General features: G+C 39.7%; 2 protein-coding genes across 5 annotated transcripts; both read right to left on the bottom strand.

Annotated features, from left to right (window-relative positions):
• dhfr (dihydrofolate reductase) lies at positions 1-4,983 on the bottom strand. Of its 2 annotated transcripts, none has more exons than XM_069682953.1 (6): positions 4,846-4,983; positions 4,669-4,718; positions 3,854-3,959; positions 2,326-2,449; positions 1,845-1,960; positions 1-442 (listed from the first exon to the last, which is right to left on the bottom strand). In XM_069682953.1, the coding sequence occupies exons 1-6, from the start codon at positions 4,935-4,937 to the stop codon at positions 361-363; spliced, it is 570 nt and encodes a 189-aa protein (XP_069539054.1). In that variant the 5' UTR covers positions 4,938-4,983; the 3' UTR covers positions 1-360. The 2 variants fall into 2 exon arrangements, with proteins under 2 accessions (XP_069539054.1, XP_069539055.1); XM_069682954.1 differs by having other exon boundaries at positions 1,845-1,957.
• A 315-nt stretch (positions 4,984-5,298) lies between these two features.
• Positions 5,299-15,831, bottom strand: gtf2h2 (general transcription factor IIH, polypeptide 2). Of its 3 annotated transcripts, none has more exons than XM_069682947.1 (15): positions 15,800-15,831; positions 14,862-14,952; positions 14,700-14,777; positions 14,116-14,152; positions 13,626-13,712; positions 13,477-13,527; positions 9,286-9,340; positions 8,739-8,844; positions 8,561-8,651; positions 8,277-8,472; positions 7,974-8,037; positions 7,750-7,853; positions 7,514-7,616; positions 7,221-7,260; positions 5,299-6,120 (listed from the first exon to the last, which is right to left on the bottom strand). In XM_069682947.1, exons 2-15 carry the CDS (start codon positions 14,915-14,917, stop codon positions 6,010-6,012), a joined length of 1,179 nt encoding a protein of 392 aa, XP_069539048.1. In that variant the 5' UTR covers positions 14,918-14,952; positions 15,800-15,831; the 3' UTR covers positions 5,299-6,009. The 3 variants fall into 3 exon arrangements, with proteins under 3 accessions (XP_069539048.1, XP_069539049.1, XP_069539047.1); XM_069682948.1 differs by having other exon boundaries at positions 14,862-14,918; positions 15,800-15,819; XM_069682946.1 differs by having other exon boundaries at positions 14,862-14,922; positions 15,800-15,812.
• Between the last annotated feature and the right edge of the window lie 266 nt (positions 15,832-16,097).

Here is a 16,097-nt window from a genome sequence, read left to right as displayed (position 1 = left end):
TATTCATCCTGCCAGGTGAACATCCCAGGACATGTGCATCGATTGAAGCTGGACAAGAGTTTTCCATTACAAAGAACACTGGCAGACGGACTGAAACAAAGCATAATGTAGCAAACATGATGGATTAAATGACCATCATTATGAGATTACATATGAGCTAACATTGTTGACTTGACTCCATAGCTATTGTCACATATCTGTTCCTTATTAACTGTTTTGTTTGTCCTCTTTCCTCTGAGCAGACACAGACTAACCTGTTCAACCATATAACACATTTTCCATAAATACAGGTTCACCCACCTGTAAATTATATACAGTTGAATTAACAGCTGAAAAATAACTTTTCCTCTTAATTCCTCTTCACATGTTTATGCTCTCATAGACTTCAAATCTGTATTGGATGCCGTTCTCCTCCTGCAGCTCTTGTGGCACTCCAGGAAACCTGCAGGAAAAAGAAGCCGCACTCTTTGTTTCATCATACAGTATATTATATACATAAACATAAATCAGTGCTCCCAAACATTTCATGAACACAATTTGAATAATTTTCTATGAATTTTCAAAGACTGGTAATACAAATTCACAGCCTATAACTACAGGAGCTAGACTGTGTTATACCCCTTTCCCAACGAAATTAGTGCGTTGACGCGGTTTTTCAGACCCAGGAAGACCCGCTTATAAATGCCCATTCTTTTCCCATTGCCAGTGGAGTATATTCCTGTCTGTCTCTTTTCTGCTGCGTCACTGTCTGACGTCACAAACGCACCGTAAACAGTGAAGATGTTACAGTGGTGAGGTTTTTATTGTATCTATTACCCATTCAGTTTGTTTATCAAACTCAGCGCCGAAAAATCTGGAACGATGTTTGAGCGCTGTTTGGATGGAGACGGTCAGAATTTGTAGCTGTGCGCGTCATACCATCAATAGCAATAGCAATTTTATTTATAAAGCACATTTCATTACAGGTAAGCTCATTGTGCTTTACATTGGGGGTAAAACATAGGAATACAAAAAACACAATCATGAATCATCATCCACTAATGATGATGGATCATCATCCATCCAATAGAAAGGGAGGGGAGATTAGCGCATCGACACAGGTTTTTATGTTCCCATCAATGCCGATCACAGCCAAGGCGATACTGACCTGAATGCAGATTGTAACCTTTCCCACTAAAGCCGCTTTCCCACTGGTCAAAAAACACCCGCTAACGTCCGGCTTTTTTGCTTAGAGGGAAAGGCTGCAATGATTTAACTTTTCAATGCAGGACTTTTCCTGTTTATGGAGTACAAGTGGTATTTGAAATTTTACTTAAGTTAAGGATCCAAAGACTTTTTGACCACTGCTATGAAAGCACTTATCTCAATTATTGAAGAGAATTAGGGACAAAAGGAAAAATAACTATTTAAATTGTAACTTTAAATGTACTGTGAGGAAACAGCCGCCTCCTTATGTCCCACAAAGGCAAACAGGACCACCAGCTTTAAGATTGATAAAGTCCACTATGGTTATATTAAATTTCACAGTGAGTAGTCATTTAGACAGTTAGTAGACGTACTTTTGGCTGCTTTAAAGTTAGAATTCTGATTTTATGTGCAGAAGAGTAAAAAGCAGGGATAAGGGAGGCACAGTAGTACTCTGCCAGTTCTTTCATGATACTTACTCCCTTTTAGTGTTCATTTTCCATTTTATCCCTTAATAAAGTAGATTATATAATCTTGAGCCATCAGATGTCAGTGTTCTCCAGAACCTCAGCTAATAAGTACAATATGCTGACTGACAGCTGCTAAATAAGACACAAGCTGTAGTAAATAAATGTGCTGAACGTTTGTGTTGATCTTACTCTGGCAGCAGACGATATTTGTCTGGACTGATTTCAGGGAGGAACGTGTCGCACTCAAACTGCTTCAGGATTTGTGTGACGAACAGTCTCCTGCTCCCCGGGCTCTCCATCATCTCCTTGGTAACCCACAGATGACAAAAACATACTTACAGAAGCACGCAGGCTGTGTGTATGTAGAGGTGTGTTTAATGACCATAACCAGCACAGATAGTCGCTACAAATATGTAATTTCAGAAGATCGTTTTTTTTATATTTTGGGGTCTAAATGACTGTAAGTTACAAAAAGTGTTGCAATTGCTCCATGAGACTACTTCAGCCTGCAGCCAGGAAACGGGCTAGGTGTGTTAAAACATAATCATAGGGGACAAAAGCGGCTGATGGTTTTCTTGCAGATCCCAGGACTAGCTGGTCAACCACCGCCTTGATCAGTTACACCAAAATAAAATATTACAGACTGATCATTTAAAACATGTTCCCCAACCTTGTAGAGAGAGGTGCCTCCGATGACCCAGACCTGGTCTGCCTTGTCTGCCAGCTCTGTGTCCACCAGTTTGAGAGCGGAGCTGAAGTCTGCAGCCAGGTGGTGTGCTCCTGCAGGAGGCTCTCTGATGGAGAAGGGGTACTTAATGAGGTCTGTGCAACTCTTGACGCAAACTAACAATTTACTTTGACACCTTTCGGCTCTGCAACAAGGTTACTGAGCAGTGTTACATCCTCCCTACAGGCCATGTTAGTTATTGACTTAAAGTTTCAGCCATACAGATTATTACATCTTCATTTGTACTGATTGTCTGTCTCTGAGACCCCTATGCAATAGAAATCATATACATTGCCCCTTGACTAAGACCCCCTTGGTTACTGTTGCATTTACATAATACAGTTATTGTGATCACGTTGCAGATTCACAATCTTTAAATCTAAGTAATAGTTGAAACAGCAGGTCCTTTATTTCAGACAGAGGTTAGCAAAAGCAGGGTTCTCCTCTCTGGCTATATTTTGCAAACTGTAGTGATAACTGTTGGTGGCTTATTTATGGATGTGCTAGTTGGATATGGGAGCCAAAGTGCTTCAATGTTAATAACAAAAATGCATCATAGAAGCATTAAAACAACAAATAAAATACAATGAATTTTGAAACATACTGGAAGCCAATGTAAGTGTATGTAACTAGTAGGCTAAGCAAGAAATGCTAATGATTATAGCTAACATTACAGCAGAAGATAAACACAGTTTTATCATGTCCTTAAAATTATGCTCGAGTGTTTTTTGGTTTTTCAAAGATTTAGGAATAAGTCAGACTTCAGAAACCTTTTAATGCAGAGAGGCTCTCTTAGAGCTCCCCTTCAAATACAAGGTACAGCCCGAGGCTCTTAAAATGCATCCATGTCGCCTTTCTCCTTGAGCCTTAGTCCCTCCCACCACGGATGCATGGAGAGACACAAGGACAAGGAAACATATTTTAAGAGAAACCAGATGTCCTCTCTTTCAAAGCATCACCTGAGGCAATGTCCCTTTATGATAATAGCTGGATCAGCTGTCATTCGGCCTTAATCAATCAATCAATCAAATTTTATTTGTATAGCGCCAAATCATTACCAGAGTTATCTCGACACACTTTACAAATACAGCAGGTCTAGACCGACTCTTTGTTATGTTATTTAAAGAGAGGCCCAACATGAATCACCATGAGTAGCACTTAGCAATATTCGGCACATTGGCAGAAAAACTTCCTTTTAACAGGCAGAAACCTCGAGCAGAACCAGACTCATGTTGAACAGCCATCTGCCTCGACTGGATGGGCCCAAAATGGGATAGAAGGAGATGCAGGATAGAGACAGGCAAAGAGAGAAACAGCTGTTTATGTCTGTACACATGTGCACTGTATTAGTTTGAGTCGAATTATGACTCTGAACCAAACTGTATCGAACCGAAAGCCCTACACACAGGCTGCAGGGTATCTAGTGATCAACATCCCGTGTGTAGCAGCATTAACTGTGTGTGACCCGTACTTGCACTGCCTGCTGAGAACGATGTTGATTCTGTTGTTTAAAGGTCTGTTCTTCTCTGGGATGGAGAACCACGTCTTCCTGCCCATGATAACCACATTCTGTTTACCTGCAGGACAACAAAGGTTCAATTGTACAGACATTTCTTACAGTGTATAACTATGGCTATACAAGGCTCCAGGATAACTGTTTCAGCACAGTATGTGTATTACGTTATTCTGCTGCCTGCTTTATAGTGACTGAAAGCTCAATCATGGAATGTAAGTCCAGTATCTTGTTTGATTCATATTTTCCCAACAAGGGACAAGAGATGAAAACAGCACTAGTTCAAAGTTCAAAACTATCTCTCTCTCTATTTAAAAAAAAAAAATACATTTTCACATCAGTTTCTTGCTCTGAATTTAAACCATGTGAAATTGGATCACGAGGAGTGCTTGGTCTATTATGTCATTCATCTTCAACCCCTTTTAATGACTTGATGTTCAGCAGAATGTTACTTGGTACAAGGCAATAAAAATGTAACAACATTACTATCACCAAATAATGAAGGTATAGCCAATTCATCTTAAGATGATCAAAAGACAGACAAGTGCACAGATAAATATAAAGTTATTTTTGCTGTTTTATATCTATGGTGAATTGAGTAGTCCACATAACTTACAGTTTTATGTAATGTTTACAGCTTCTCTGCTCTTCAATAGGGGACAATTTCATGTGACCACAGTGTGTGACTGATGAACCTTTGCCCTCTGAACCATTGGATGCTCTTATTTTTTAACATTCAATATTCATTCAAAACCATGCTGAATTTAACTCACTTGTCACAGACGGAGTCGATGTCATCTTCCGGAAATGTTTGAATTCGTTACTGTCAAACAGGATATATGGTTAATATATAAATCACTGTCTCATGCTCTTCGTTGTGCAAACACTAGCGCAGTCCTCGAGAGGGTTTTATTATTTCCTCCTTTAAATTGGCCATTACCGGTACTTACTTAAGTCTAACGGGATGCCACGGCAAGTTTCCGTTCATCCCGATCCCCAGGTCCGGACACACCGCCACGATACCGTTCAACACACGGGGCATTGTGAGACTAGAGACTGGACAATTACTGTCTGTTTCTTTAGTTGTGTTCACTGCTGCCACCGCTTCCCGCCAGCAGTTGTTACAGAAACACCGGAAATGACGATTTCTTCATCATCGCCATCTTGTGGCGATAAATAGATCCCTGAATGTTCAACTGGAGAACATTCATCCAGTCTTGTAACTTTCTGTTATCTGCATACAGACATGATTTTAACATTATGAGGTTACAGGTCAAGTGTGTCAGTGCATCATCTTTATTTTACCTCTCTTTTAATAATTCTATGTGGTCAACAATCATTAATTTTTTTTCAATATTACAGGTGTAAGGAAATATAATTAAAAGGAAGATATCTTAGTTAAAATGTCAAAAAAGTTGAAAAAAAACTTCTTTCTCTATATATATTTTCTTGTACCTGGCACATGAACTGACAGTTAAACTGTATTCTCAAAGTATTACTTGGTTCTCAACATTTGACTTAATTCTCTACATTTCTATTCAACATTTTAAATTCATACTCTATATTTACACTTTTTTATATGGAGAATTCAACGTTCCTCTTAAAATTACTGTTGTATTCTCATTATTTCTGTTTAAAAATTCTACTTTATTCTTGAAATTTTGACTTCAATATAAAAATCCTCTGATTTTTTTTCCTAATACTTAGCTACCTCTACCTACCCCAAAATTCCAGACCGACTGTTGGTATGTTCAATTGTAGCTACAGTCCTACTCTAATGCTACTTTTAGTACAGCAACTTAAAGAGTATTTTCATACTGGTTAAGGCATTTAGATTAGTACAAAAAATGTTCAGTTTATTGAAACTGACTTCCCACAAACAGAACTTTAGTACAAAACTGTATAACAATGAACACAAATTAATTCTCACACATGTAAAGAAGTGTGCTATCTAACAGCAGGAAAATAGAGCAGTGGCTCAGAAGCAGTTGTCAAAGAATCCTCTGTGACCGCTCGGACGCTCCACTGGCCGCCTGCGTGCATCATCTGGGTGTAAGGGTGAACTCTAAATACATGTTTGTTTCAGTCTCTGTCTGACAGTTCTCCTCCCAGCCTCAGGGGTTGCTCTGACTGTGAATACAGCAGGGGCAGCAGTGCAGCGAGTCATGGATGAACAGATCACACTCCACACAGAATGCACTGCGACATGACGGACAGGTGAACACCTACAAACAGACAGAGAGCAGATACAAAGAGATGAATAAAGGGACTGTAGCTGCAATGAATAATGGGATAAATACACTTCATAAAACTACATTTGTTTATTTAATTAACCCGTGATTTATTACTGCACCTCCATATAGTTGGAGGACTAGCGAGACAAAATTCAGGGTAACTTTTAATTCAGGGTTCCGGTGAAGCTTCAAAGACACTGCATCAGGTAAATATTTACTTCTTAAACACACTAAGTGTGTTTGCAACTCAGCTTGTACCTTTCACACTTCCTCGGTTACCACACTATTATATTTTATATTATATTCCTTTCTTTTTTTTGCTGCAGAGCTGTTTTATTTATCCTAAGTAGACTTTGTTCCCACTGACACATTTTTTTCTAGATACTTATTTTACATGCATGTATTTGTAGGATAATTGTCCGAGGGATCCTATGATCTAAGAATTTCACTCAAAGTAAAAAGACGATTTCACAGGTTCATAAAATCTTCCCTGGCAGTAAATGGCCAACTCTCTCAAATTCCACACCTCTAGATTGTCGTGGAGGCCTACCAAAGCTGAAGGGTTACAGGTAATTGTCACAGTGGATGCGATAAAGATCAGGGTGTCCTGGTTGCTTGGGTGTTAAAACACAGACCACAATGTCCACATCTGTCCAGAGACCTGCAGGTCATTTCTTCTCTCTCTCTTCCATAATTCCTCTTTTATCACTCTACTGTCACTAGTTACTCAATGCATAAAACACCAAACAATTTACAAAATAAAGATAATCAGTGAGTGCATTGTTAATCAAATCAGAGTTGTATAGTTTTTCAAAGTATCTGAGCTACCCCCCAGTGACCCTTTCATAGCTGAAGAGCTACTCTCTAGAGTGCATGTATTTGTTGTTAGGATCACTGGTACATCATCAGTGTTATTTTCTCAGACATGAAAAATCTCCTACATCCTCCTGCAGAAAATATCTTATACAAGCTGATATTGCTGCTACAGTTTATGTGCAACAGTGGTAGACTGCCCCTTTAAAATGACGAAGGTAGTCTTCTCTGTGACTGTCATGTAGAGATCCTGATGCACACTGAGCTGCTGTACTCACACTTTTATCCTTCAGCTCTCCTTGACAAGCCTGACAGAACCTGAAACCAAACATCAAGGGGTTTAGATCACAGTATCTGTGTTTGGGCCCAATTTTTGTTAAAAAAAAAAAACAACATTATTATTTTCATCAATATGCAGATTATGTAACATGATTACTCGGTTATCTTGGCTAGAGCTGTGTTGTTAAAGAAAATATACAAAATCTCCATCTACAACACAAAAGAGACAAGTTATTAAGACTAGGTTTAAAGTTGCCCATCCCCAGTCTGTGTGTGAGTGTATCACAGTCACCTGTCTCCTTGGAGATCCTCCACAGGACTCTCTGTGAAGGCTTGGAGCGGGAAAAGGTGGTGGAAGGATCTGGCCAGATGTGGGGCCGACACCAGCGTCAAACCTTGGAGACAACAAACAACACATTAACACCAGTCAGAGACATTTCTGTTGGTTTGAGCTCTGATAATTTTAAAGCAGCAACAAAAATGACTACTGAACGTTTGTGAGGGAACAGGGAGATGATTGAGACGTACCACAGACTTTACACTCCACAGGAAGCTCTGTGTACTTGGCGTGGCACTGCGGACAGAAGTATCCTGCCAAAGACAGACCAGGGCCGCTGCTGCTGTCCAGATGACTGAGAGACACACAGCAGCAGCAGCACATTACAAAGATAATTCACGTCATTACACTGTGATGCTCCCACTTCTGCCCACAAGGTTTAAATCAAACGTTAATCAAATGACTTCCAACTCACGACATGCTGAAGGAAGGTTTGGCATCCTGGTCAGAAAGAGAGGCGATGGTGTGCTGAGGGAAACCTGAGCAGAAACATTCACATTTATTGAGTCTGAAGGAGATAGAAGTAAGATGCACTAAAAGTTATAGTAACATTTAGAGGAGGAGAGAGAGCGGCCTTTTTTGATATATCTCATGGTAATAAAAAGAAACATTTTATCGGTGCCTTCCCTGTTTAATTTCACAGAGGTATACTGGGTTAAAAGGGGAGTTAGTTCAGAAAGCAGAGGAGCAGACATGGAGTGTGCTTGTGTGCACTGACCCATGCGTATTAAAGAGCACTCAGAGGAGGAGCTGGCTGGAGGAGGTTTGACGTGCAGCATCAGCAGCTCCTTGAAGTGACACTCATCCAGGATGACATGGTATGAGCCGCCCGTCTCCCTGGTGAGCACCGTGCACACCCGGACCTCCGCTGACAGGCCGATCACTGACACACGCACCTTCAGAGACTTCAGGGTCTGTCGGAGGAGGAAGACATGCAGTCACAGCCCGAATAAGTGAAGCCTGATGACTGTTCAGCTCTATGTGAGAGTTTACTTTGCTCACCTTGATGAGCTCGTAGATGTTTGCAGGGTCACATGTTGTGAGGCTGCTGAGGATGATCAGGATCTCCCGGCTCGTGTGTCCGGGCATGTGCCTTCATACAGAGACAGGCACTTGCTGAGTAATGCTGCTGAAGTAACGTGAGGGTATCCAGTTAATAAAATAAACATGCACAACATACTTGAGTGTCTGAGTGGCCAGGTTCAGAGAGTTGTACAGTGAAGGCTCTCCTCCACACACAGTGTCCACGGCCTTCTTCAGAGCAGCAGTGTGCTTCTTTGGATTCCCTGGTGGTGGAACAACAACAATACACATCACATTAAAGCTGTATGGGGGGACTTCACAGAGACAGACAGTTTAAACAGGCGACAAAACAATGTGACATTTTTCAAAACATTTTACAGATCTATGATAGGAGCAAGGACAGAAGAAGATAAAGCACAATAAAACAGAGAGCATATTACTAACATAAGAAAAACTTATTTGCACTGAAATGAAGCAAGTAGAACCAGGAAGTAAATCTCAGTACCAAGTTATAATTTTTTATTGAGACCATTAAGGACACGAAGCTTGAAAAAAGAGCTCAAACATAAACACGGCCTGTAAGAAGAACTGTGGTGTCAGACAGAAATAAGCAGATATTTCATCTTACTTAGATTTCACTTTTTGCAGTGCGGGTGTTACACTGACAGGTGTAGTCTGACATTAACAGGATACCTGTTCCTCACCTGCCAGGTCAGTCAGCTTATCGGCCCGTTTGTTCTTTGTGGTGATAATGCCGACCTGAAGGCAAGAAACACATGCAGTAGGTCACATTACAGAGACTGTCAGCTTGTGGGTCCAGTGCACAGCTCTGCTACAACAGTCTCAGTCGTGACCCCTTCATCCAAACAAACCTCCATGTGTGAGTAGATCGTGATGAACAGCTGCTTTTTTATGTCTCATTGTATATGACATTTCTAAGTAAGAAAGTAGATTTATACTTAATGTATATCTCTTTATGAAGCACTTATTAAAACTAAGGTTTAAAACTGAGGCTACAAGGTGTTGTAAAGGTAAAAACAGGATGTTTAAAAACAACAACACAAACCCAACAGAAGAATAAAACACGCATGAAAAGACAAAGTGCTATAAAACAGGTGAGTTTCTAACCGCTTCTTAAAACTCCTGAATCTGCGTTTTTAGAACTGGGGGAAGATTGATCCAGAGGGTGGGAGAAAAAATAACTCAGAAATATAAAGCGAGGCCAGCCAGTCGGTCGAAATAATATTATAATGTAATACGAACAATTTAATTTGTAAGTCTTAGAGGCTGCCATTTACAGTGTTTGTTTTATCCCAAACTGAATGTCGTGTTCAGGGACATGTTAAGTCTAGCCTTCATTTAAGTATTATTTATTATATGTCAATATATTAAAGTATTATAGTCAGTATTATTTCCTAAAACATGCAGACCTATACCAAGTTTAAAATCTACTTCCAATTCTTCTGGTGGTTTTTCTCGATGTAAACTGATGAGATTTATGAAAGCAGTTCTTCAGTTCCTGTTTTTATTTTCATTAAAATGCTGCTATAGTGGAGCAGATAAGTCACATAATCGTGCATTTGGTGATACAAGCATGAAAATTGGCATGAGCAGTCTCCATGGGTCACTTGACAAGAAAATTGTCCCAGCCACTTGGAATTTCAAGTTGGCGGCCATTTTTCAAGATGGCCGCCACCTTGGTCGAACAATTAAGTGATGTTATAGTTTGGTTGGTGATATAGGCATGACAATTGGCATGGGCAGTCTCCATGAGTCACTTGACAAGAAAATTGTCCCAGCCACTTGAAATTTCAAGTTGGTGGCCATTTTTCAAGATGGCCGCCACCTTGGTCGAACAATTAAGTGATGTTATTGTTTGGTTGGTGATATAGGCATGACAATTGGCATGGGCAGTCTCCATGAGTCACTTGACAAGAAAATTGTCCCAGCCACTTGAAATTTCAAGATGGCAGCCATTTTTCAAGATGGCCGCCATCTTACTAGCGCAGTTAAGTGATGTAATCATTCAGTTGGTGATACACACATGAAAATTTGCATGCGCAGTGTACATGGGTCACTTGACCAGAAACTGCTCACAGCCAATTGAGATTTCAAGATGGCGGACATTTTTCAAGATGGCTGCCACCTTATTGGAGCATTTAGGCTAATACAAGCATGGAAACTGGCGTGAGCCGCCTAATGGATCTTCAAAAGGTAAATTTTCTCATATAAATATTGTTTTTTTCAGTAAAGAGGATTTAGAGTCATTTTATGACCTCTAACACTGATGCATAAAAATACACTTGTGTTGATTTGGTGATTACAGGTAATTTAGACTAGAGTGAATATCTGCACTTCCAGGGCACACTGGTGATATATCACTACTGTTAAACTCAGAGTGGGGTTCAATGTCAGCTGATTGAAAGTTAGTATCCCAAATGTTATCTAATTTACCCCAAATCAGTTAGATAGCTGCACCTGAATTGACAGGTTGTGCCCGCACGGGAGAACTGAGCCAAGGTTAACAGGGTTTTAGTTAACCAGATGGTGTACAGATCGCACAGGATTTAAATGGCATTGGATGAACGATCGGACTAGGTGTAGGGCGAAAGCATGAACCTAGTTGTATCCCATACAAGAATGTGCTTGGTAAAAGGTGGTAAAAGGATGAACCCTCGGCCTTTGCCTATACATTTGCTGCAGACATGGCAGAGGTTATCATAACAGTTCAGAAAACCAACTGGGACAGATGTTGTATTTGTCAGCAGGACACAAAGGAAAAACTCAGAAAACATGGGACGTGTGTGATGAGGTCTCAAACACATTTGCAAAACTCAGTGAATGCCCCTCTGCAGTGGATGACAGCGACCTGCAAGCTTTGGAGAGATTTTTTGTGCTAATGTATGACAGATCCAGCGATGTCACAACTGTGAATGACGCGAGGCTTGATGTCTTTGCCAGAAAACAAAGACCATATGACCTGATCCCACCAACTCAAGGAGCATGCCAAACGTGCATCTTATGAGGCTGGATACGTGTGGGGACAGGCATTAAAGCAACAATAGGAAATGCCAAGCCCATCCGACTGGGGATGTATGAAACAAGATGAGGAGTGGAAAATCTTTTGGACTCCTCTTCCACCTATTGCAGAGAGTTGTTGGGAGTTGACCAAATGCGGGTGCACCAAGGCATGTACTGGAAGGTGTAAGTGCTTCAGATATGGACTCACTTGCACATGTCTGTGTAGTTGCCCCTGCTAGACGCTATGTGTGTATTCTTTTTGTCAGGGTTACTCCCCCTTGGCCACCTGTGTTTTCTGGTGTAGACCTATGGCTCGGCTCTCCATCGCCACATCAGTGTGTCTTCAGTTCTAACAGTGAATCACATTTTGACAAGAGTTAGACAAAACACAGTCAAAAAAACACTCTTGGCCTTTTTAGGAACTCAAATTAACATGAGGAAATATATTATTTAAAGCTCCTGGTGGCAATCTCAAAGAATGCCATCTTGAAATCTCAATTGGCTGTGAGCAGTTTCTGGTCAAGTGACCCATGTACACTGCTCATGCCCATTTTCATGTGTGTATCACCAACTGAATGATTACATCATTTAACTGCTCTACTAAGGTGGCAGCCATCTTGAAAATGGCTGCCATCTTGAAAATGGCTGCCATCTTGAAATTTCAAGTGGCTGGGACAATTTTCTTGTCAAGTGACTCATGGAGACTGCCCATGCCAATTTTCATGCCTATATCACCAACCAAACAATAACATCATTTAATTGTTCGACCAAGGTGGCGGCCATCTTGAAAAATGGCCACCAACTTGAAATTTCAAGTGGCTGGGACAATTTTCTTGTCAAGTGACCCATGGAGACTGCTCATGCCAATTTTCATGCTTGTATCACCAAATGCACGATTCTGCCTAAAATCAGCTCTTAGCCGCTCCACTACTAATATTGATATCAAAGACATCTATCCATTTATTGATCTGTGTGTTTGTGTGTGTGAGGGGGGTGTATGAGTTACATTTCCTTGTATAAATAATACCAAATAAGGTCTGATTGATTGATTGATTGAGGGTGTGGATACAATAACATAAGTCGTATCTAACTACAGAAACAAGCAACAGCTATCTTAATAATTGATTCATACATGAATCATTTGTCTCTTAGTCAAATTCACCTTGCAAATTATGAGACATTAAAAATATGTCTTTAGACTGCCTAATGTTTTAGTCCCTGAGTTTACTTTCCAAAGAGGAAGAGGAGGTTAGTCTGTGTGCTAAAATTGGCTGGTGCACCGAGGACACTCCCTGTGAGCTCACAGCATGATGTTGCAGACCTTCACTCACTACTTGCACATCATAAAAAGTAAAACATTTTTCAATAAACCCACCAGTGTTTACACATTAACTGGGTTAAATTTAAAGTTTCAACACAGTTAAACATAAGCTATGTTATTGTTACCATACCATATGGAATACTATATTACATTACACTATACTATATTATACTATAATTGCAATCTATATCGTTACTCTACTTATGCACTTTATACTGCAACTTATATTGTACCATATCATAAACCTCAGAGCTCATACCATACTGTATTACCTCATGCTGCATACCATGTCACTTATCCCACAACTGTCACTTTACCTTATCTTGTCACTTACTCCTACTTGTATAACAGTTGTATATACCTTGTATTTTTATATGTATCCCTTGTATTTTTTATTAACCTATCTATTCTTATTTTTTTTATTATACATTTTTTAATACTGCATTCACTGACTTGCTATTTTGTCTTGGTACTGCTGTAGCACCTGAATTTCCCCCTGGGGATCAATAAAGGATTATCTTATCTTATCTCATCATAAGCCTCAAAAACATACCTGACTGATGGGGTTTTGGTCAAAATATTCATCCACAAAAGCTTCCATCAGCTGCAGAGGGAAGGAGAAAGGACACAGAGCTTTACAGCTGATCATACTGCATGTGTGGCTGCTTGTGTATGGTGACAAGTTTCTGATAAAAGATTTACCTTTAACGTGGAGGTGAGGCGGTTTGGTTTCAGGTCCTGGTCCTCCATACTTCTTGAACAGTCGATCACCACATAGAGGTGACGCATCTAAAGCACAGGACTTCCTTTAATATCATCAGGTTTTTGGTAATAACACACTCTTAACATCCGATATTATTTTACACCAACACCTTTATTCTAACCTCTTGTTTTAAAAAAAATTACAGTTAAACACTGACCAGCTGACGGACAACTAATTAAAGCACACCAAAGAGCCTTCCAGAAACATAACATAATGGAGCCTTAGTGATGCTTGTTTGGTCTATAAATGTCCAAACATTTAAAAAAATGTCCTTCTAGTTTCTCGAAGTCCAAGAGGATTGTTTTAAGTATTTTGTTTGGGCAGAGCCAAAACAACTAGATAAAAGTAAAAGTGACATGTTGACATGAGGGTTTTAGAAAAATCACAGATAATGAGTGAAACACAGAGTTCAGGGCAGAAGTCACTCACCATCCCGAGCCTGACTTGTCCATGACTCTCTATCACCCTGTGAGGTAAACAAGGCAGCAGATTAGTTTGCAGCAACATGAACATTTTAACATTTTACTGACTACTTTTTTTTAGTACAGTACACTACAGCTCTGCCAGGAAGCCTACTTTTACAAAGCTTGACTGCCAGAAAGGTAATAGTTCAACTCAACTTTATTACTGAGGTGGTGGTGGGTGGCTGTATTGTACTGGAATGAGTTATATTGAAAGGTAATATTCTGCCTTTCATTTATGTAAACAGCACAAAACAACAAGGAACAGCTCTGAATATGATGCAGAGATGGAATTAAATCAATACCTCTCTGAAAGTGTCAATCAAACCTGAACAACATTATATCTGTAAAGGCTAAATATATAGCAGAGCTTCTGTATCAGATCCCATTACATTCTACAAGTGTCCCTAAATAAGTGACTGGTTAGTTTATCTACAGCAGCAAGGAGGAAAGTGTTCGATATACAGTAGTAACTTAAATGAGGATAAAAATACATTTATCTAATCTCCTACAGACAACCTGCATGCATCCACACATGCACATGCTACTCACCGTTTCCTTTTGGACTGGAACAGGATCTCCTCCACTGTGGCTTTGAGTGAGCCCGACTCATCCTCCTTTAGGACCTCCCTGTAAAAGAAAATGTACATGTAATACATGCACATTCAATGCAGTATAACACAAAAACACACATGTCCATGGTTTCAGTTTTACCATGTCCTCTCATAGCCTCCCTCCCAGCGCTTTGCTCTCTCTGGTTCTTCATCCATTCTGTCTGCCGGTCAACAAACACTGAGTCAGAGAACTGAAAAACGTCATCTTAACATTAATACACAAATCTACTGCACCAGAGTGAAAGTTATAGCTTAAGACCAAAAGGATTCCTGAAAGACGGTACTCTTCAAAGTAAGCAGGAAAGACAACAGAATTAACACATTATGCAGTTCCTAGTATTCTGAATGGAGTTTGGCAGGACCCTGTGCCAAATACATAAACATGAATAAATAGTAGTCTAAGCCGAACTATTTGCTGACCATTCAGTTATTCAATAGCATAATGTACATTGTTATCGTTAGTAAAATAGATAAAATAGTAAAAACGTTAACGTCTGGCATTAGGCTCGAGTGTTTGTATAACTAGCTTATAGTCTGAGCCGAACTCTTTGTTGACCTCATGGTTGTTCAGCTGCATGATGTACATGCCGTTATGGTTTCTTAAATCGACACAGCATTGTGCTATAAGTATCACACAACTGAATGACGTTTTGCATTACCCTGTGACAAAACAGAACATTTTCGGATATATTAACTTAGGTAATGTTCATTGTTTAAACCGAATTATTCGCTGGTGTAAACTGAACATTTAATCAGCATCATGTAGTACATATGTCTTTATATCAAAAATAAATCTTGCAGTCAGATTAAGTTGATTTCAAACGTTACAAGAAGTCAGTAACTTTGATACAGCTAGCTGGCTAACTATTAGCCAACAACTCTTTTTACGGGGGTTATTAGAACTTATTAAAGTAATCAAAGGACTATCATGGACCATATTATGTGACTATTAATCTATCCAGCTATTCTATTCTTATTGTGTTTGAAATAATTTAGAATTACTGTCTCACTGCGCGAGTTTAGACCATTCAGATGTACCTGATGCAGTGCAACGGCCACTTCCGTCTAATCCCGCCCTTCTGCGCTGTGATTGGTTAGTGCAACGCCGGCTGGTGCAGCGGAGTTTATTTCCGGAAAGAAACTTAGCTCTCGAGAAACAAACATCCGCTCACTTTGAAATGAGATTGTATCTATTACAGTGAAGAAAAACAACACATCTAATACAGTTCATAGTAATTATAATGTAATTCACTTTACAGATGAATAAAAAAGCTAATTTAATTAATAAATTCATTTAATTAGTTATTTAATACAGAAACTCCTTATCACAATTTAT

Source organism: Semicossyphus pulcher, unplaced genomic scaffold (assembly GCF_022749685.1).
Source record: "Semicossyphus pulcher isolate SPU_LCO1_2020_fin unplaced genomic scaffold, fSemPul1.0.p SCAF_6, whole genome shotgun sequence".
NCBI classification, from domain to species: Eukaryota; Metazoa; Chordata; class Actinopteri; order Labriformes; family Labridae; genus Semicossyphus; species Semicossyphus pulcher.
The sequence above is the reverse complement of the archived record's forward strand: the minus strand, read 5'-3'. Positions and strand labels throughout refer to the sequence as shown.